Source organism: Silurus meridionalis, chromosome 13 (assembly GCF_014805685.1).
Source record: "Silurus meridionalis isolate SWU-2019-XX chromosome 13, ASM1480568v1, whole genome shotgun sequence".
NCBI lineage: Eukaryota > Metazoa > Chordata > Actinopteri > Siluriformes > Siluridae > Silurus > Silurus meridionalis.
The window spans coordinates 12,725,461-12,748,275 of NC_060896.1; the positions used below are offsets into that span (position 1 = coordinate 12,725,461).

Consider the following 22,815-nt stretch of genomic DNA (forward strand, 5'->3'; position numbering starts at 1 on the left):
CAGTAGTATGGTGAGTTGTATATGATCAGTTGTGGGTTGAGTTGTGTGATCAGTAGTATGGTGAGTTGTATGATCAGTAGTGTAGTGAGTTGTGTGTATGATCAGTTGTGTGGTGAGTTGTGTATGATCAGTAGTATGCTGAGTTGTGTATGATCAGTAGTGTGGTGAGTTGTGTATGATCAGTAGTGTGGTGAGTTGTGTGTGATCAGTAGTGTGTGTGATCATTAGTGTGGTGAGTTGTGTATGATCAGTAGTATGGTGAATTGTGTATGATCAGTAGTGTGGTGAGTTGTGTATGATCAGTAGTATGGCGAGTTGTGTATGATCAGTAGTGTGGTGAGTGTATGATCAGTAGTGTGGTGAGTTGTGTGTGATCAGTGTGTGTGATCATTAGTGTGGTGAGTTGTGTATGATCAGTAGTGTGGTAAATTGTGTATGATCAGTAGTGTGGTGAGTTGTGTGTGATCAGTAGTATGGTGAGTTGTGTATGATCAGTAGTGTGTGTGATCATTAGTGTGGTGAGTTGTGTATGATCAGTAGTGTGGTGAGTTGTGTATGATCAATAGTGTGGTGAGTTGTGTGTGATCAGTAGTATGGTGAGTTGTGTGATCAGTAGTATGGTGAGTGTGTGATCAGTAGTGGTGAGTTGTGTGTGATCAGTAGTATGGTGAGTTGTGTATGATCAGTAGTGTGGTGAGTTGTGTATGATCAGTAGTGTGGTGAATTGTGTATGATCAGTCGTGTGGTAATTTGTTTGTGATCAGTAGTGTGGTGAGCTGTGTGTGATCAGTAGTGTGGTAAGTTGTGTATGATCAGTAGTGTGGTGAGTTGTGTATGATCAGTAGTATGGTGAGTTGTGTATGATCAGTAGTATGGTGAATTGTGTATGATCAGTAGTGTGGTGAGTTGTGTGTGATCAGTAGTGTGGTGAGTTGTGTGTGATCAGTAGTGTGGTGAGAGCCGGTAGCACAGCGCCGCCCGCGGCCCGGCTACGAACCTATATGAGTGGCTGAGTGCGCGAGCCCGAGGCTGCCGGCAGCCACAGCGTCTTTCATTGGAGCTCCGCTGCGAGTGTGGATGCTTAAACAGCCGAACCGTAAACAGTGCGCGGATTATCCATTCGGGTTTTAATCACAGAAAGACAATTCTATTTATTTCCAGGTAAGTCTCTGGAGCTGCAGCTCGGCGTTACGCGCCCGCTTTTTGAGCTAACCGGGGTTACCATTGGGTCTCGAACAACGGCTAACGCGAGTTAGCCTCAAAGCTAACGACGGTAGCTTGTAAACATGGCAGCTGATTTGAGTTCGGGCACTGATGCTGGCTGGGAATAACCTCAGTCTCCTGGCGTTGCATAAATACAAACACTGTATTTCTTTGTATACGGACCAGGTCATGTTTTATATTTCTTTGGATAATTTAATGGTTTTCTAAGCTGTGCTAGCAAGCTAAAGGAATGCTAAGCTCAGTACGGTTCTGTTTCTGCGGCTAGCTGTCTAGCGAGCTCTCCAGCTCTGCGTTTTCTGAAATAACATGGGTGGTAATAATGCTGAAATTTCGTTTCAGTGCCAGTTCTAGATTAAGCAGCCGTCTTTGGACCTTTTTGCTTGTTAGCTGTACTGGAAGCCAGTACACGACCCTATGACCCAGAATGATAATGAGGCAGGGGCAGTGTGAGGATGTGTATGGGCTGTAATGAAAGCAAATTGGACGTGCAGCTGAGCTGGCGCAAGTTCCTCCTGGATCCTTGCTGTAATGCAGATTGGGGCACGATTCCTGGACGTCTGTAACCTGTTGTTCTGAACAGCCTTTACACGCAGGATCTAGATCACGATGCTTCACCGAATCGAAATATCATCTTTATCTGCAGCGGAGGCTTGGAATGTCCACTATTAACAGCATACCGTATTGAAACCCCGCTTCTTCCATGCATGGTGTGCATCTCGGGGTCCATGTTGCCCGTGTGATCGATAGTTTTGTTAACCCATCAGCTGCGATTCAATCAGATGTCCTTCTTGGATCCCTGCTGTCCATGGGCTGTATATTGAAGCGATGAATTTGACGGTGTTTAAGCTTATACAACCTACAAATGTCATGTTCATTACACCTCCCCAGGGATAATCAGTGATCCGGTGACGCAGGTATCCATAACGACTGTATACCAGATTAGTTTTGCTGCGACATTTAGGATCTATGGCACCGTTGCGTGGTTATTTTCCTGATCAAAACAGTGACCTGGAAACCAGTTCAGATGCCTCCATCATCAGGGTTAATTAAGAATCATTGTAGGGATATTTAAGGTATAAGGCATATATTTAGTAAACGTATGTACACAATGTAGTGTAGTACAGGGTTTGTTACCTGATGAACCCTGGAAAGTGTTCTTGTGGAAAAACTTAAATTAGCAGTGAAAGCAACTCAAGAACTATGAGGCTGGATTTTGACTGATTTAATATAACCAGTCTACTGCAATAGCTTACAACTGTGGTTTGCATGAACAGTTCTGCTTTTAAGTGAACAGCACACCTCAACAATGATAGAGCTGTAATTGATAGACACTCTGTGTTTTCCAGATATGGATGGGGTTCCCTTTTGAGGCTGGATGCTCTCAAGGTTTCTTCCTCGTTCCATCTCGTAGTTTTACGCAAGAGCTTCCATATATTTTTTTTGTTTACCTTGTCGGGTAAATCTTGAATTGCTTGTAAGGGAATGGAAGAACGGGATATTTTAAAAGTGATTAGTCAAACAAATGATAAGCTCTTCTAATCGGTCTTACTTATAGCTGTTAACTATAGGCAGCAACCAATATCCAGAAATTTTATGTAACTGGACCTTCATGAATTGTAGCAGATGGACCATTTAGGAAAAGGCTTTTAACTAGGTATTGTCTGTTTGGGTAGCATCTGCTGCCCTCGAAGAGCAAGTGATTGATTTGTATTGATTGTATGAATAATCACTTAAATTGGATTATTCATGTACGAGACTCAGTGGAGTCATTTTATATTGTGTTGCTCTTTAACCAGTTGATCGGTCTGCCCCTCTGCTTTTTCGCAGCCTCGCTAGCAGCTGCACATGCCGAGCCACGCACAGTTGGCAACCCCTCACCAAAATGACAGCTGCTTCTTTTGAGTCCTTTTTTACAGCTTCTGAGTCCTTTTGCTTCTGTGTCTTTCTTGTATTGTTTCCTGCGGTTGCATCTCAGAAGGAGCCATCCTCTCTCTCACACACAATTTCTAAACACCATTTCTGTTTCTCCCTTGTGTAACAAGTGCACCCGCTGGATAATCACTTGTTAAACGTAATACTAGGTAGCCATCTGTTCAACTGTAACAAAAAAGGACCTTTATATTGTGTTCTCTTAAAGGTGGAAGTTTTTCTGATTAGGTAGAATTTGGTTCTTTTATTTAAGACGTTGCTTCCAGTTGGGGTGCTGATGACATATTGCCATTGCTGAAGCAAAATTCCTTCGATATTATGTGTATCATTACACTTGGGATTGCTATTAAACTATTTTAGCAAAACAATGGCTCATAAAACTACAAAAGTATACTTTTAAATTGTTTATATATCTTCGTGTGCACCAAGATAAAATATTTCATACAGAAAAAAATGGCACATGAAGCCATTTTTTTTTTTTTTAAGAATTCGGTGTCAAAAAACAAAACTAAACACAATATCCATTATAATATTTTATAATAATGTTTTGTGGTTCTTTTGCACACCATTACTTTGTTTACTTCTAGTTTTTCTTTTTGTGCGTCATAACAGCAATATAACCTGAAATATGACCTGTTTATGGCCTTTACCTGTACGAGGATTAACCTATATTTCTGAACTGTGACTTTGCCTCGAGCATCCTACAGATTCATGACTTCTACAGAAAGTCATTTAAATCTACATTGAACCGGTTGCGATAACCCAGGTTATCTCCTCTACTGAAAAGGGCTTCTTTTTTTTTTTTTTTTTTTTTTTTTTGGCCATTATGTTTTCTCTTAATAGCAAGAATATCATGTCAGTGTGTTCCCTAAAGCCCTTGAAAAATACTGGGACGCAATATTTAGGCCACGGATAAGCCATACAGTTGAGAATATGATCGTTTTTACATTAAAGCTGTTGCCTGTAAGGTTTATGAATCTCATGCTATTTCTTGTTGTGGTGTTCTGTTTCCTTCTCCACTGCACATATTAATGCATGCATTCTGCATGAACACACAAAGAGCCCTAAGTAGTATGGCTAAATAGTAATATATTGTACTGGAACACTACTTATTGGATAGTATGCAGTTTGGGAACTGGCCCAAGTATTCATACTTCGGCTTTGTTTGTTACAAAAGCATTATGAGAATAAAAACTCTATTGTGCGCATTAATCTTACAGTCATGGTTACTGGGTGAAAGAGCAAGACCTCTTGGTTACTTTACTGTATTCTCCCAGCACATTGCTGTGTTTTGATAAGGTTGGCCTGCCTTTGAGTTAAAAACATATAGATGCTTCTTCCTTTGTCTTTTACACTATAAATGTTGGGAAATTTGTTGTAGTTGCCTCACGTTTATTTCTATACACCAAGTTAGAGTTGTCTATTCATTCACTCTTATCCAGCTCCGTGCATTTAGTGTACTTCTGGTGCCTTTCTACACACTACAGTCTGCCTTTTTTTGCATTTTGTGATTGATAGGGATAGTGTGGGTATCCAAATGAGACAAAGAGAGAGAGAGAGAGAGAGAGTTGGATGCACACCCTGTTTGGTCACATGGTACACTGCATTAGTCCTCTGATGGTTTCAGCTGCATGTTACCTTAGCAAAGGGAGTGCAGTGCTCTCCACACATATCGCGTTACCAGGCGGGGCAATAATGGGCCCTCTCCATGCAACTGATCTGTTCAAGATGAAGAGGAGGTAATGGCTGGGATGGACTCTGTAATGAACTGCGTAGTAGACAGTATGTTCTGCATCATTCGGTTTCAGACAGCAGCTTGAAGTAGTTGTTATGGCTCTAGTCCTACCTGTTACTAAAGCCTGTCTGTAATGCACAGTGGTGAACTCTGTGAATAAGCATTATATTTCTGCAGTTTCAGTTTACTATTGCGTTTCCCAAAGTGTAGTTGTATGAGGTTTAAAGTTTTTAAGTGATGGTTATTGGTAAGTCATTTCTATCCTCTGCAAGCTGCATGCACTGAGCATCAGGTTAAAGATGCATACAGAGTGCAGAAGAGTTTTATGCCGCAAGCAGTTTGATCAAGTTCTTAAGGTTAACACAGGAATACTAACATTTAAGAAGTGGGTTTGTTTCTTTTAGTTTGTAAGAAAAAACTATTTTAATTTTTTTATATTCCCCACATGCACGTGTACTGCATGTTGAGCATCAAGTCACGTCAAAGGTGCTGTCAATTCCAAAAAGCCAATTTCCTGATTCTCGGCAGAAATTCAACTTCAAACCTTTTAAGCGGATTCCACACACTGAACATGAATTACCTTGTGCAAACTTTCAACCTTGGTCAAGCGAAAGGAATTTACCATCTGCAGGTTTGTTAGTGATATGGATATTGACATTTAAATTTGGTTGGTTGAAATTAAATAGGTTAGGGTTTAAAATGCATTTGAGGGTTAGGGAACTCATGCCAGGGCAGAATGTGTAATAAGTCAGTAATATTGTACCAGACCTCCACCACTTGACCCTGTAGTGAGAACACACTCAAGCTATGTAGTACTTTATGTACTTTGTTTTTTGAGTGTACCGGAGTCTGTTTCTGGATGCGTTTATGCCAAAAATTTAACACGGAAGAAAAGTTGTTTCTTGTGCCGCTGTTGTAAAAAGCTCAAGCCAGTGGGAAGTTTTAAGCTACATTCTGTTCATGCTCTTACATTATTAGTAACTTTCATGCTCTTGGTTTTAAACCTTGAGGGGAAACTATTCTGATGACATTTCCAAATGAACAGGATGCTTAATGTTTTTAAACAATTTGAGTTCCCTCAGTTCAATATTTTGGAGGTGGTAGCTTAGTGGCTGAGTTATTGGACTGATAGTCATAAGTTCAAATCCTAGCCACAGCAAGCTGCCACTCCTGGGCCCCTGAGCAAGGCCCTTACCCCCATAGCTGCTCAGTTGTGTAAATGAGATAAAATGTAAGTCGCTCTGGATAAGAGCATCTGCTGCATGACGTCAATGTAAATTTAGATGTAAATCTTGAATGTAGTCTTCACACCCAGAGGTTAAAGATGACACCATTATAACTTCCCACTTATAAAGAAAGCTAAATGCAGCAAAGGAAGTTGCTTGTTTTTTCCTTTAATTATTGTTCATTAAAATGGTAGGGCTTGTAGTATTTTTCATCTGGGTGTATTCTAAAATGTAATAGAAATTAATGTTTAATAGGCCAGCTTTTTCCGTTATGCGCCAGTCAAGGCAGTCATGAGGAAGAAAATATCCTCAAAAGGATGCCTGCCTAATGTCTGCCATTAAAGATTTCCTGTTAATCACCTTATGAATAGACTGGTATGAAATGAATAGACTACACCCTATTTCAGATGAATGGCATTCAGGTAAATAATAATCATGAAGTGCACCTAAATAAGCAACAATTAAATAAATGTTAAGGCCCAAATAAACAGTGTTTTTTGTATTTCCAGCTGTTGTTTCAAATTAACAATCTTCTGCCCTTGCCTAATGAAATGGTATTGCATAGTCAACTTCATAATTCAGTTCAGTGTGCTAATGGAATGGATTCATCCCTCAGTTTAGCAACCAAACAATAAAATATGTCTTGGCTGAAAGGAAGAAAAGCAAGATGTGTATTGTCTACTGAAATTCCAGCCCTTTACACTGATCTGCATTACACTTGATCGCAATATTCAGATTATGGTCTGCTTCAATATCATTTTACAACTAGGGCTGCTGGTATTGATTATTTTAGTACTCAAGTACCTTATTAAAGAGCAATACTAAATGAGACTATAAGACCGGTACAAGTACAGGTAGTACTACTTACGATGGCGATACGTTACGACGACACCCTTGTAAGTAAAAAATATTGTAAGTTGAAGATCTTATCTCTCACAGGGTGAGAGCAGCTCATCCCAGCTGCACGTCCAAAGTATCGTACATCGCACGCTGTTGCCTGTGCCTGTTGCGCTAAAGTTTAAATATTTTTTAAATCGTCGTATCGCTATAGTCATCTTAAGAAAGAAAAATCATAAGTCGAACCATCGTAACTCGGGGACCATCTGTAATTTGTTTTTCTTTTTAGAAAAAGTTTTATATTTATTGCTTAAATTGCATAAAAGAATATTTGTGAAATCTAAGCCAAGTGCATTTAATAGCCATGTTACATCAAAATACAAATACAGTTGCGTTTAAAAAGTCCCTCTGCAGTGGCCACCTAGAGTAGCTATAAACTATTTGTTTAATGAAACTCAATTATTCTCACTGATGTATTTATTGATATTCTTGGCTCCGGAAAAGCTGCTTGAAATTTTCCACGCACTAAATCCACGTATTTATTGCCAGCATTAAAAACGTTATTCACTCCCTACTCTACAGGGCCACTGCAGAGAGACTTTTTGAATGCACTGTATATGATTAAAAATATAAAAATCAATTTTAAATTGCGTTAAAACTAGTATCCACATTGTACAGTGTTTTCTTTGTTTTTGTTTGAAACGATTCCAAACTTTGGAAAATTTCTGCCTTTTTTTTTTTTTTCTCCCCAGTGTCTTCTGTGTTTACCTGTCCAGAGCGCATCAGCGTTTAGTGGGCGGTGCATCAGTAATAATGGTCCGTGGGAAACATAGTGCTCTGTGTTTAATTTAATAGACTAAACGAAGTGAAAATGTACAAAAAATATTTTTGCCCTACTTACAACTAGTTGTTTCTTCCATCTTTAAAGCATAGTTTTCTTCTTTTGTGTGTGTGTGTGTGTGTGTGTGTGTGTGTGTGTGTATGTGTGTGTGTGTGTGTGTGTGTGTGTGTGTGTGTGTGTATGTGTGTGTGTGTGTATATATATATATATATATATATAATTCACACACACAATGTATAGGCCAGTTTTAAAATATCCAACTGGTAACAATACAAATCGGGGTTTGTTACAAGCTTCCTTTAGTTTAGTATTTTTACTAGTTTTTAAAGGTGTACCTGCATAAAATAAAAAAATTGCTATATAATTATTTCCAACATTAACGGTGCTTATGAGTCTACGCCTCCATGACAGCTGTGACTATTCTGTACTAGAGTGAGAAAGAGGTGTGCATGACTCGCACCTTTTGCATTTGCCCTTTTGTAAAGGTGAAACTTGAAACAGAAACTCTGATCAATTGGTCAGTGACTTTTTAAGAGGGTGTTACAAGTTCTCAGGTTTGTAGAGTCATTGATATTGCTGAAGTGTCATTGTTTGCACCATTTTTGCATAGTGGATATTTTAGAAAGATGAGAGATTCTGTCTTAAAGCACCAACACATTCATATGCACCCTTTTTAACAAATGTTTTTGTTTGGCAGAGTATTTTTAAACCAATGTATGGATTTAATTCTAAAATGCAATAAGATGCAAACAAACCTTTGCAAATAAAATACAAGGCGTTGATGTGTTCTAAAGTGCAGCGACTGAATCATTCAGCGCAAATGTCGAGAGACCAGATATCTTGTAGCATTTGCTGTTTTTACCACACTGTAATCATCAGTGGCATTAACTTGAGCTCCTCAAGCAGAAAGGTCAAGTCTTGGCAGACTTATAAGTGAGTCTGTGTTTACATTAAGTGCTATTGGAGTATTTTGGGTGTTGAGACACTTGGACGGCGTGATTATTGATGATTGTGTAGTAGAAAAAAAAAACCTTGTCAGCATGTAGCAGGCTCTGTACCATAACCTTGAAATTATTTTGAAATTTTATTTCACCAAAGATTATTGATTTATTTTTTTATGTCCTTGGTGGTAAAATGAGCTGTCTACATGTTTGTGCTGTTTTTGATAAAATGCTTGATGATGATAATACGTAGACATTAGTTACTTTCTAGCTGTTTCCTTGCTGTGCCCCCTTCTGTGGGTTTCGGTGTAGTGCTTCTATATTTGAGTGTCTCTTTGTCTGAGGCACATGGTTAGAGGAGGAGGTGGAGCTGTGTAATTTGACACGAATCAGGCCCAAAGTACAGCTCAGACATGGTGAGAGAGAGAGTGAAACGGGGGAGAGAGGGGGCATTCCAACTCCAGCTTGACATTCGACTCCTCAGCCTACAGACTGCATTGGCGAACGTGCGTGCAGTCTGTACTGTTCTTTCTCTCTGTAACGCTTTGCTGTGATTCTACCCTTGTCCCACAGAGAATAGGCTCATCTTCCTGTCTCTCATTTGGAGTTCACACAGGATACTTGGGCCTGCCTGGGAGTGGCCCCTTAGTTTGCTGCTAGAATGTGCCTTTAGACAAGTTGGGAAACTCGCTTTGCTGCTGTTGGTTTTCCTCTCTTCCTCGGCTCTCCCTCTCTTTCCCACTCTCCTTGTGCTCCCTTGCAATCGTCTACCAGGCATTCAGGATAAATTTTTTACATTCTCCTTGATGCATTCTTTTGGAGTTCTCCATTACACTTTAAGCTTTTCCTGTGCTGCCTTTTAACAACGATTTTGCCTTTAAGCCACATGTCTACTTTTAAGCAGTCAACAGACAATTTGGATAGCTTGCAGAGTTTTGCGTGCGTTACAGGTAAGTGACCAGGCCTCACCCTCAAGTGTCCAGGGAGTATCTGGCAGTGAACCTGAGAAAGCTAGTGGAGCAGTATTTTTTTTTAAATATTTTTTTTTATCTGAGCCAGCACCGAGTGAGCATATCGGATATTGGACTGTTTTGGGGCCCTCTGTTATGGGCTGTTTTGTTTCTATGGAAAGAGCGCAATGAAGAGTCACTACGATCCCGATGTCTCCCACCGCTAGGCTGCAGCCTGTCTACTCATGGAAGGGGGTGTTCAAGCTCTTCACATGCGTAGCTGCTCGAACAGCCAACAAGCCTAAAGGTAACTGACAAAACCCAGTGCGTTCTAAATGAGTATTCTGTTTTAGCTTTTGCTGCCAGACTTAAGTCTTTCCTTCAGACATCAACCTATAAACCCAAGTCTTGGACTCTATGTTCATATGGTAATGGACTTTCACTAGCAGGCCTAGACTGGGTCTGACCTCTGTGTAAACTCCAGCAATGTAGCCACTGTTTTTGTGTGTGGGTGTTGGTGGTGCTTACGCTAGACTGAGACTTTGAAAGACAAAGCAGGAGCATTTCTTTGCGTGCTGCAATTTTCTGCCAGATTCTAGTTGTCTATGAAACGGGGTTATTTCATGTTGTTTGAGTGTGTATGTGTCCATAAGACCCCCCCCACCATAGGCCCATATACTAAGAATGTCACACACAAAAAGTGATACTGTCATCGGTCTCTCTTGTGGTGGATATTCCTACGGTTTTCCCATGCAAACACACAACCTATTTCATGTTTGCTATTTTATAGTTTATAAATTGGGAGGAAGAAGAGCAAATGAAGAAAAATTATTTGATTAAATCAATTTGTTATTGAATGTGTGCATTTTTATTTTCAAAATATTTTGTTAGGATGACAAATGTAAGAAAATTAATCAGTGGAAAATTGTAATGTTCAATGTTTATAAATAATTTTTCTTATATCAGGCATGCCAATAATTGTGGTGAGCACTGTAATTTAATTGTGTACTTTAGTAAGAGTAAGTGTGTTTAGTAGTAAATGGTCTAATGTGACTACAATCAGGGCAGGCTGGAACAAGCCTGACCACCAAGAGAACGCTGATTCACCTACTGTATCGCATAAATCTCTAAGAATAGGTGCACTCCTAATCTCCTGTTTACCCGTTGCTTCCACGTTTCACTGTACACATCAGACAGAGCCTGTGTTCAGTTACTTTTTTAATAATTTCAACCTTTTTATATATTGAGATTGGATTGCTGACAGTGAACTAAAATCCTGTGTCATTCCTGTGTAATAAAACAAATTGAAAATAATTGTACCATTATTTTAATGTTAGTATTGGGGAAAGCTTTAAAGTGACAAACACAAAGAAAGGTCTACGCTATTTGTGTCCATATATGATTGTGTCTTTTTGTATACTGGTAAATCTGACAATCACCCTCAGACCCTCAACATTAGGAGAAAGGTTTTATATTAATATTATATATTGTGTCTGATTTGAATTTGTATTTCTTGGGTCTTTGCTTATTTTCAAACAAAAATATGCTAATGTTTTCTCCAGTGCTTTTGATCTGTATATTATACTATATGTATGTGTATGTATATTCCGTATTGCACTCTGCATATTGTCTTTTGTGTGTGTGTGTGTGTGTGTGTGTGTGTGTGTGTGTGTGTGTGTGTGTGTGAGAGAGAGAGAAATACCAAAGTTTAGTTTAATTTTAACATGTTTTGAGGATAGGTTATGTTTACTTGTCAGTGCAAGTCTCTTTGCTTGTAACCAGTCATACTCAAGGCTTATTGTAATATGGTTTCATCTTTCAAGTAAAGCCTGTTTGGTTGAATAGAAAAGGTATCTTGACTAACGGCAGGTGAGCACAAGGGTCACTCAACAGAGTTCAGGCAGTTGGTTTCATTCTTCTTCTTCTCTTTCTCTTTGCAGAGGTCCACACATTTCAAGAGAAGAAAATAGCCTTACTGGGGAATCATATGGACGAAGGTAGGTTCTTAATATACTTTTGCTGCATCATTAGATTTTAAAGAATGTTTTAGCTCAAATCTAAGTAGTAGAAAACTCTGGAAATTGCTACACATTTGTGGTGATTGAGAAGGAGTGGGCCAGTTAATTGAAGAGTGTGTCCTTCACTGTCACTTGGACCTGTAATCTCCCTCCATCACCATCTGGAGAAGCAGGGCAGGTCTGTGCCATCCAGCCCTTATGCCCTGTGTCCCACTGTTGGTCCTTGCAGCATTGGGAGTGGTGATGCAGTGTGTTGTTCCAGCCTGCCCTCAACACACCACACCACACCACCAGTTCCCCCTCTCTTATCTCTCTTTTGAACCCACTGTTCAGTACTGGTGCTGCTATAAGACTGTCTGAACATGTCAGACTTGTGTGCTGACAAAAACACTGCAACACTGTAGTGTAATAAGAGCAGGGTGATCACAGAAAAACCATTAAAATATCCGTTCCCCATATAAGACTTCTACCAATTAACAAGAATTATTGATCGTCACATATAAAGGATTGCCCTCAGCTGCAGTGATGGGAAGCAGCTCTTTTTAAAGCATCTAAAATTATCACGCAAGGTGGTTATGAAGTGGTTGCCTTATGCCTTGGAGATTACTTGAGGTGTGTGTGTGTGTGTGTGTGTGTGTGTGTGTGTGTGTGTGTGTGTGTGTGTGTGTGTGTGTGTGTGTGTGTGTGTGTGTGTGTGTGTATATATATGTGTGTGTATATATATATATATATATATATATATATATATATATATATATATATATATATATATATATATATATATATATATATATATATATATATATATTTTTATTTACTTTATTAAAAAAAAAATCATGTTATAATGGTATTAAAGCAGAGTTACATAAAATCCTGCATGTACCAGCACATAAATGAGACAATTATAGACATAACAGTTGTGTAAAAATGTAATCTTGCTTCAACCAATCTGTCTATTCTATAAAATAATGAAACAACTTTACTGCAACTGCATTGTTTTACTATTACTTCTGCCCCTCCTAGATATAAAAGCAGACTTATTATTTCTTAGCTTATTTGGTTAGAACTAGTAAAATAGTTAGAATGCTGCTCTTATTAATATACTAGCAACACATGCGGAAAAAAAGTTGATTTATTTTTGAAAACTGCACGACATCGCTCAGCAGATTTTGTTTGTTTTTCCTCTTTCTCCTCATCGCCTTTCCGCATTTTCTTTTGCATTGTCTAGTCTGCATGCTTCAACAAACACAGAAAGTCAATATTCTGAACTTGGCAGACTGAACTATTCAGAAGTAGGGTCTTTTTAGAGGTAGTATGAAGAAGCATGCCGTCTGGAAACTTCCCAACCGCCAGTTCATCATAGTTTAGTTGTGTTGTCAACATGGACAAACTTGAAAGACCAGACGTGGAAACAGAATGTCTGTCTTTGCGTTCATGACCGTTTGCTCTTGACAGGCATGTTTCTGATTTTCAATTTGCAATTTATGCTGAGATTTTGCTAATTCTGTTGATTGCTACCATTTCTGGAAATATTTAGCCTTGTTGAATGTTGTTAAAGTGTTTATCTTCTACAGTGTCATTGTTACTATAGAGTAGACAAATCAATGCAACACCACAGACCACACGTTACCAAATTAACCTCATACCTTAATGAGCAAACCCATAGAATTGGTCAAGTAAGGACCATTGACCTCATCTGGTGAAGCTGTTAGCCAGAACACATGGTCACTTTTGACATGTAGAATGCTCAGGTGATTAAAGTACAGCCAACTGAGCTTCTCAAGGGGTAAAGTACTTTGTGCTTTTTGTTAACCTGTGGGTTTGTTTGATCTCTGCCCTATGAGGACTAATGGACAAACTCTGCAGTCTAGGGCTTTTCAGTCGAGGAATAGAAAAATAGTTTAAGTATACATATGATCAGTATAGTTTGGGTGATCGAACAGTCCTCATGATATTACTGGTATGAATTTGAAGATGATTTAATAATTTTGCCATATCACAATACATGGACCTAAACATGTCATTAGTGTTTACCAGTCAAGAAAGAAACATGACTGAGTGCAGGAAGAAAGTTTATTGTTGACCCTGGTAACAGATTAGGTCTTAAATTAAAAGCTGTTGGCTCGAATGCAGAGATTGACTAAACCTAGCACACAGGTGCACTGACATGTCAACATGCAGTCTACGACACAGGTTGTTGTTCATATCTTTTGCTTCATGCATTTAAATAAAAATTATCCCTCTAATTTTAAAATAAAAAAGGTTTAGTGTGTTCAAAGTTTTGTACATAATAGCTCACAGTAGAATGTATAATAATCAGTTTTGACCTATTCATACTTTGTTTTAATAGGCTGTAATAAACTGTTTCCACATGATAAAAAAAAATCCTGCAGTCAGACAGCTGTGAATTAATAGCTATAATAATAAATGTAAACTTCGTTAATTTATTTTTAAGTGCGTTTTGTGTCCCACATAGTAATATCTGGAAATGAATTTATAATGCATCATAACATTGTGGAATATAATATCATGATGTACAAAATATTATACCATATGAGGTATTATGCTATTGTTAAAAAAAAATAATAATAATAATTCTGATTTCCAGAATTATGACTTTAAACACAAGTTAAATAAAAAATGCTATAATACATCAACAAAAAAGACTACTGTACCCTGAAACATGTTGAAATATTTATCTATTTAGCCTTCCTACTAGAAGTTTGTGGTTGGAGCTGCATTTTTGTTACTCCTGTAAGATTACATTTGGACTCCACGTTTCAGAACTGAGTGGTGTGGATGAGGCGAAGTAAACGGTGTGGATGGATTACACCAGAGGATCGGCTGGTTATTTCGATAATGAGCACAATGGCATCGATCGAGCTTGGAGCTATTGTCTGAGGCGAAGTGTACAGTTGAGTTTATGAGAGAGTAGAAGAGAATGTACTTCTGGAATCCTAGGTAGAGAGAAATTCCTGCCGGCACTTCTACCAGCAGGTAGTGGAATGGCATTGTTAAAATTGTAGGAAGCAGTTTAAAGCAAACTGAAATCAGACTTGCATGTCAATGAATGTGCTGGATTTTTCTTTTAATTCCTCTTGGCCCAGATACAGAACGAAAATGTGCACCAAGACCTCACATGCTTGCAGAAACACAGACTCGGAAATCTAAACCAAGTCTCAGTCGTTAGTTCTGTGTAAAGCTTGCAAATGATTTTCACCCCAGTTTTAAAGCGGTAGATTACATTGTTTATAAATGTTAATCTAAAAATATCTTTATTTTATAACTGTTTCTCGTTTATGATTGTAGCAGCATTTCAGGAAAAGTAAGTGTGCTTCATGCAAAGCATTCACTTCTGTTTTGCGTTAATAGCCATATAAAATAACTGACAATTTTATTGTATACAGTTATACAAGTTCTGCTTGACACTGTTTTAGGTTTTCATGGTTTTGGTGGTTGGCTGCTGCTTCTATTCTATAGTTTGTTTATAAGCATGTCCTAAGAACAAGGTTAGAGCTGCATTTATATTGGCACAAAAACACAGCGGTAGCAGCTACTTTACATCTAGCATATAACCCAGTGTAACTGCTACACTGCTACTCAGGGATACAAACTGGACATGGTTTTAGCTCTGCAATTAAAATATGACCAAGGAGAATGGACTGTATTGATAAATGTTTATGTAGAAGGTACACCCTTGACATTCATAGCTGTTTCCTTCCTAAAACCTTATATATATGTTTATATACCGTATGTATTATGTGATTAACTGATGATATACATATTTCCTGCAGTTGAACCAATGCGAGGTCAGTTAGAGACCACACAGCTCACAGGCTTAAGTCTCACATTTTAACAGCGACTGCATGAAATGAAAAATTTGCTTTCTGGTTAAAGGAATAGTTAAAAATAGTGTCTTCCTGTCCCCCACCCCCAGATCTTGCCTGAGATGTAATTGGTGTTAAAAAATAAATAAATAAATATATATATATATATATATATATATATATATATATATATATATATATATATATATATATATATATATATATATATATATATATATATATATATATATATATATATATATATATATATATATATATATATATATATATATATATATAAATATAAAATATTTTATTTATTATTTTACTTGATTTGTAGCTACATTATCAATATAGCTCCAGTTCAGATCAATTTCAGACATCAGCTAGATCATGGCTAGCTATCTTTGCGATTGATAGGGACTTGCCTTAACGTCTTGTGTGATACTTAAAATCACACAAACTTGAAAAGTAGAATTTCCATATGCAAATAGTTTAAAAAATGTTTATACTAAACCTATTAAAAGGGAGCTTTCGTGTTGGTCTCGAATATCAACGCCTATTATTTGATTAATGAACAATATTAGAGTACAGCAAAAACCACAATGATCGTCAATGTGTGTATAGGTTATAATCATGTTTAAACTAGCTTTGTTATACAGACTTTCATTAGTGCTGCTGAAGTGGCTTCCTCAGGGGATACAAGATTTCCTGTGCTGTGTGATGGGCTGCAGACTTTCCACTTGCACAGCAGTTTAGTTCAGCACTTTCCTGGAATAAAGGGTGTGACGGGGACTTCTGGGTCTCAGGCAGCTGTTTTTATTACAAAAGAACAAGGAATGCCGCAGGACAAAAACTCGATTTGGATTAAAAAAAAAAAAAAAAGGTAATTGCTTAATTCATTGTTTATATACATTCAAGCAAAAATAAAAGCAGAAAACGATATACAAGTATTAATAAATAAAGATATCAGAACTTTTCACTCTAAATGTTTTTTTTTTTTTTTTCTTTTTCTTTAATCCAGTGAGTGTCTGTTCAAAATTTGTACAGAAGCAAAAACAAGAACACCAGCAGCGCAATGTCTGAGCTTTCAGCCTCAATATACTCCCCAGCCTACCATATAAAGAGATGTTTGTAACATTCTTAGAACTAGTGTTACCAGAAATTGAGCTCACAATTCAAACCTTGATGAACCTAGACTGCATCTACTACTTGGTGGAGGCAATGCAATTTTTTAAATCAAATCACAAACCTTACTATAAAAACCCCAGCAGACACCATACATGTAATATTGTGGTTTGAGAACAATATGGTAATTGCTAATCATTTGTATCCTGGTCAATTTGCAGGCTGCATGTGGCTCGGGAAGAGGCATAACAATAAACTTTAGTACAATACGGTTGGGACCGAATATGATTCCCAGACACACTTCTATGGTTGAGTAGAAAAACAATTAATTTGCAGAAGTGATCACATGGCCCCCATTCCTATGCATAGTATGAACACAACATATTAATCCAGGCTAATAATTTCAACCCATTTGCTTTGATGAGGATATGCTAACTAACAAGGATAACTTGTGCTTGATCATTATTAGCTTGTGTGCCAATAGGGTGCATGTTGTCCAAACCTGTGCTGAGAACCTTTGAAATGTTGTCAATCTTTCAAATTAACTGATAAAATGTGGGAGATTGTATGGGTGAGCGTGCTTTGAAGAATAAAAGTATGAAACTGCTTTTCCATTGAGATATGTAGAAGTATTTTACCAGTATGATTATTCAGTCAGGATTATACTGTTTAGAACCTTGTTTTTTTATTTTTATGTAAAAGACTGCGTTATTTTTCCAGATGCACAGTCTGTAAAAATGCTGACATGACTGATTAAGACATGAGTAAAAATCCAGGAATATACCGGTTAGAAGATCAAGAACATTTTGGACATGGACAAATTGTCAGATTTTCCATTTTTTATGGCTTTTGGTGCAATTATGCATGCATTTTCATGTTTAGTTTTTCCAAGAAAGTTGATGGTTTAAATGTCATTAATGTCTGTAAACTTCAGAAATTTGCACAGAAATCCTCAGTCTGTAAAGTACATATGGAAAATGACTGCGATAATTTGATTGCAAAAAGGAAATGGATCTAGCAAGAAAAATAATTCCAGTCAAAAATAATCTGGTTTTGATTTGTGCAGTAATTCAGACCCTTCCAAAAAGCAGACCAGACACATTTTTGTCGTACTTCATTTCACTGTTGACGTAGCAGTGACTCTGCAGAAATTGTTTGATCACTGGATCGTTTGGCTTGCAGACATCATAGTTGCATCATCTTCTGTACTGTTAACATCCTACAACAACTCCGTCACTAAGCTTGTGTTTCCTCACTACCAGGATCGCTAAGCTAGACTTTAACAGTGCACACTCCACTCACTCGCACATCCTTTTTTTTTTTTTTTCCTGCTGCACCAAGGAGGTGGACTTTGCTTATCAGCAGTGTCTGGCAGGGTCATTTAACAGAAGGTGGACACATTGTACTGTACTTAGAATTCCAGCAGCACCTCTCGTGCCAGTAGCTCTTCACATGTCTTGCACACATTGAGGTGATGTGTTTTGGCCCATTGGTGGGCTTTTGGACTGGGGTGGTGGGATGAGAACTGTATGTCCAGTTTGAAAAGACCTACTCATAGCAAACCATTAATGACATCACTTGCAGAATAAACACACTCTTTGAAACAGAACCATGAAGGTCATGTGTAGCCAGAACTTACCATTAGCCCCTAAGTCTTTAGATTGTGCATTTAGGCCTGGCTAAAGGCCTCTTGTGCTCTGTGCTAATTTTGGTAAGAGATTGAGCATGTCTGTGAGGGGGGATAAAAATACATAGGCCTTTATCACAGCAGATATGTTTACAAGCTGCCTGTAATTCATGTACATAAACACATGCAACCCTTCACATGGAAACTCCTGTTTGATTTTCAACAATATCAGCAGCTCATTCTGTTTGGCACGTTAGTGTTCTTTTCAATGATGGATTGTTCGAAACTGGTGCCCAAAAAGAGAGCAAGATGTGTGTCCCGATCATGCTGTGCTCCCATGAACTGGGTTTTTGCTAGAGGCAGATGCATTTAGATTACATAAAACAGCACAGTATGAGCACAGGATCACGCCCTGCTTCTGCCATGCAGCAGTGAAAAATCCAGCCGTGATCTCGGCCTGCTCTCCATACACACCACAGCCTGTTGCCATAGGAACGCTCTTTCAGCAGGCATGCGCTGTGGAGGCCGCCTATGTCCGTGCTCTTTATTTCTGCCTTTTACACGTGTAGAAATTGTTCGTTCCAAAAATAGATGCCTTAAGCACTTCCCTATAGCCTATGTCTGACTTGATCATTGCAAAAAGACCACAGTATAGGGGAACTGCTGAGTGGATTAGACAAACTGCTATGCGTTGTATAGGCAATAAATAGCTTTGCTGTGCTGTCCTAAATCTGTAGTGTAGCGACGGAAAATGGTCTATTCAAATTCAGGATTTAACATCTGTTTCTAGATTCATCAGGAGAAATGTGACTCTGTAATTGAAATCCCAATCTGTGTGCCTAATGCTGCATAAGTGCTGCACATGCATTAATCACATTTTATTCATTTTGCTGTTATACTGTTTTTCTCCTTCGGGTGTTTAAATTATACTCTGCCCTATATTTTTTTTCTTACTGTCGTTATTTCTACCTGTTCATTCTTTAGAAATGAGTCGCCAGACTGCCACCGCGCTGCCCACAGGAACCTCAAAGTGCGCCCCCTCCCAGCGTGTAAACACCACAGCCTCTAACAGTGACCTAGCCAGCCTGTTCGAGTGCCCGGTGTGTTTTGACTATGTGCTGCCTCCAATCCTGCAATGCCAGAGCGGCCACCTGGTGTGCAGCAACTGCCGGCCCAAGCTGACTTGCTGTCCGACATGCCGAGGCCCTTTGGGCTCCATCCGTAACCTGGCTATGGAAAAGGTAGCCAACTCGGTGCTGTTCCCATGCAAGTACGCCTCGTCGGGCTGCGAAGTGACGCTGCCGCACACAGACAAAGCTGAGCACGAAGAGCTGTGCGAGTTCCGGCCGTATTCGTGCCCATGTCCGGGTGCGTCGTGCAAATGGCAGGGCTCACTGGACGCAGTCATGCCGCACCTGCTGCACCAACACAAGTCCATAACCACACTACAGGGCGAGGACATCGTCTTCCTGGCCACGGACATCAACCTGCCCGGTGCTGTCGACTGGGTAATGATGCAGTCCTGCTTCGGTTTCCACTTCATGCTGGTGCTGGAGAAGCAGGAGAAGTATGATGGGCACCAGCAGTTCTTTGCCATCGTGCAGCTGATCGGCACACGCAAGCAGGCGGAGAACTTCGCCTATCGGCTGGAGCTGAACGGCCATCGGCGGCGCCTCACCTGGGAAGCCACGCCGCGGTCCATTCATGAGGGCATTGCCACAGCCATCATGAACAGTGACTGTCTAGTGTTTGACACCTCCATCGCCCAGCTGTTTGCTGAAAATGGCAACCTGGGAATCAATGTCACCATTTCCATGTGCTGAGGACGGTCATATACACACAAACACATAGGCAAACACTTAAACATTTCACAACAACTACAAGACACCCAGAGGTGTACATTGAGCAGGGGGTGGGGTATCTAACCTAGGGAGCTTCTTGCTGTTGTATGTTCCAAGTACTCAACAGAACTGAGCTTTACCAACGCTTGGCACATTCAGCAACTGGACATTTTCCCGGATTCTCAATTTTATGCTACAATAATATAATAAGTTAAATAATTACACTAATGTATTCTACATTTTTGAGAGCAAATTGCCCACAAAGATGAGCCTTGTGAAGTGGACTTTCTGACACATGGTTTGTTTATGAAGATGGGTGAAGGAATGGCACAGTAGAATTGAAAGAGGGTGAACGCTAAAAGCTGAACTAGAATTGTCCTGATATATTGGTTTTCTTTTTCTTTTTTTTTTTTTTTTTACTTTCCCCGACAGATAGCATTGTTAATTCAAATGAAACACTAACCTTTTTTTAAGCTGAATTTCTGCAGTTTTAGGTTTTAATCAAGCATTGTTTGGTTTTGTCTGATCTTCCTCTCCCCTTAAAAAAAAAAAAAACTCAAAAAAAAAAAAAGAGATTTGCATGACCACTGGCTGTGGTTTGGTGTGTCCAGATTTCATCTGAAATTTTAGTAGTTTCTGCCTGACTGTAGAATTTCTACCAGGGTTTTCCTTTTGATGAAGGAAAGGGAGGGTTCATGAGAAAATTCTGTATCAACTTGATGTGAGCACATCAGATTTGATGCCCTCAAAGCCACTTTTTTCTCCCCCTCTTAAATGTTTAGCTTTTCCCTATGATAGCCTACTTTTTTGGACCAGGTGCTATAAACAGCAGTCTTGCGCCTGTGAATGTTGTCATTTGAATGGATTGTGCATTTGTTTTGACAGGTGAATACATGCTTGTCTCAGTCATGTGGAAATGGTGATCTCTTCATGCTGGAGGCGAGGCTCTCCTGAATATTAGACTAGAAGTGAGCGCAATTTCTACCGTTATGAGATTATCATTTTGTAACGACTTCAGAAAAAGGAATGAAAAGGCTGTTACATTGTTGCTAATCTTCAGTGTTTGTATATAGTGTTGCTCTTCAGAAGACCTCATGTCTTTTTGTTCTCTTTTTGTAAGTAAGATTTTTTTTTGTTTTGTATGTGTCTGTTTTTGTGAGGATTGGGGGGGGAAACGCCAAAACATCTCTGTGGATTACATTGTACTGTTGCTGGTCCTGGTCTGTTTTTATTTGTTTTAATGTTTGTTTTTTTTGTTTGTTTGTTTTGGTCTATTTTGCCATTAAATAAATCTATCTTTTTCATACCTTTTTGTTGGAGTTTCTTCCATGTCTATATGGGATTTTCCCAGGTCCTTAAAACAGGCATGTAGATGTTTTGGCTAAAATTTTACAAAAAAAAAAAAAAAACCTAAATGTTCATTAAAATGGGAGTGTGTTTGTGTGTGTGTGTGTGTGTGTGTGTATGAGTGCAGAACCTGTGATGGACTGGTCAAATACACAAGTTCTATTAGCTGATTCTTTGTATAATGGAATGTGATGTGAAAATTGGAAATGGTGACTTTAAGGATGTGACCGCATTTCAAGGGACAGTGGTCAGTTTGTCAGGAATTCAGTGCTGGTTAGTGTGTCGAATGTTGCCAAGTAATTGATTTTCATCCAGGTTATGTGAACTTAATGTCCATCCCAAAATTCTAGTTTTCTAGTTAATTCTACTCTGGGAATGAGGAGGTTGATGATTTGCAATATTTTTTTTTAAGGTGTGTGGCATAAGCACACCTAAACATAATAGAAAGCAGAAAATAGAGTCGTTGGAACATTTCAGCATGTTATGTATAAGTGCAGTAATGTTAAGTCAGTTAACTGAAGTGGCATTAAACTGATGCTTCAGTGAGCAAAAGGAGGTTACATTTGGTAAATGTTTGTTCTTCATTCCTCTTGTCCTTATTACAATTTCTTGCATTCTTTTGCCTCTAATTAGAACCGAGAATGATTAGAGACTGCTGTACCTGCTGTCTGTGGCGCTTCCTGTAGGGTCTTGTATCTAGTGAGCAGTGTATGAACTCTCATACATCTGACCAGCATAAAGGCAGAATGTCCACTACTTCTAGAATTAGGTATTGGTATAAAGAAAAAGTTAATTAACTTCAGTTTAACACCACATTGCTGTTATAAGAGGGGAAGTACGGTGGCTGTGTGTTTAAGTGTTAAACTATTTCATCTCTAATTCTGCATAATCTCCATTCATTTGTGTTCACTGCTCTTTGTATTGTGGTTCACGGAAAGGATTCATGACCAGCCGGATTCATTTGACAATTATAGATGACGTAGACTGGAAAAAACATGGCTTCAGAAGCAGTTCTGTCCTTCATGAGGAAGAGGAATGAAGTATGAAGGTAACAACAACTTTTACATTTCCCATGCAGTCAGTCTAGACCAAACTTAAATCTGCATTAGCAGCATATTAACCAATCAAGGCAAATGATCGTATTCACAGACTTTATTATTTTCCATATTCCAAATGATTGTAATACATTTTTAATCAAGTCATCATTATACTTTTCAAATGTAAAATATTTGTAATAACCAAGCTACTGGACATCACATTTCTCTAGATCAGAAATTAGAACCAGTTCAGTGACTTGTTCCCTCAAACGTAGCAGAGGATACTTTATTAGTAACAGACGCACGC

General features: G+C 38.7%; 1 protein-coding gene across 4 annotated transcripts; it reads left to right on the forward strand.

Moving 5' to 3' along the window:
* Positions 1–939: 939 nt before the first annotated feature.
* Positions 940–21,430, forward strand: siah1 (siah E3 ubiquitin protein ligase 1). 4 transcript variants are annotated; one of them, XM_046865360.1, is made up of 4 exons: positions 998–1,161; positions 9,911–9,990; positions 11,624–11,680; positions 19,268–21,430. In XM_046865360.1, exons 3-4 carry the CDS (start codon positions 11,671–11,673, stop codon positions 20,104–20,106), a joined length of 849 nt encoding a protein of 282 aa, XP_046721316.1. In that variant the 5' UTR covers positions 998–1,161; positions 9,911–9,990; positions 11,624–11,670; the 3' UTR covers positions 20,107–21,430. The 4 variants fall into 4 exon arrangements, with proteins under 4 accessions (XP_046721315.1, XP_046721316.1, XP_046721312.1 ...); XM_046865356.1 differs by lacking the exon at positions 998–1,161 and adding an exon at positions 8,072–9,683 and having other exon boundaries at positions 9,793–9,990; XM_046865357.1 differs by lacking the exon at positions 998–1,161 and adding an exon at positions 8,072–9,683 and having other exon boundaries at positions 9,866–9,990.
* The last annotated feature ends 1,385 nt before the right edge of the window (positions 21,431–22,815 follow it).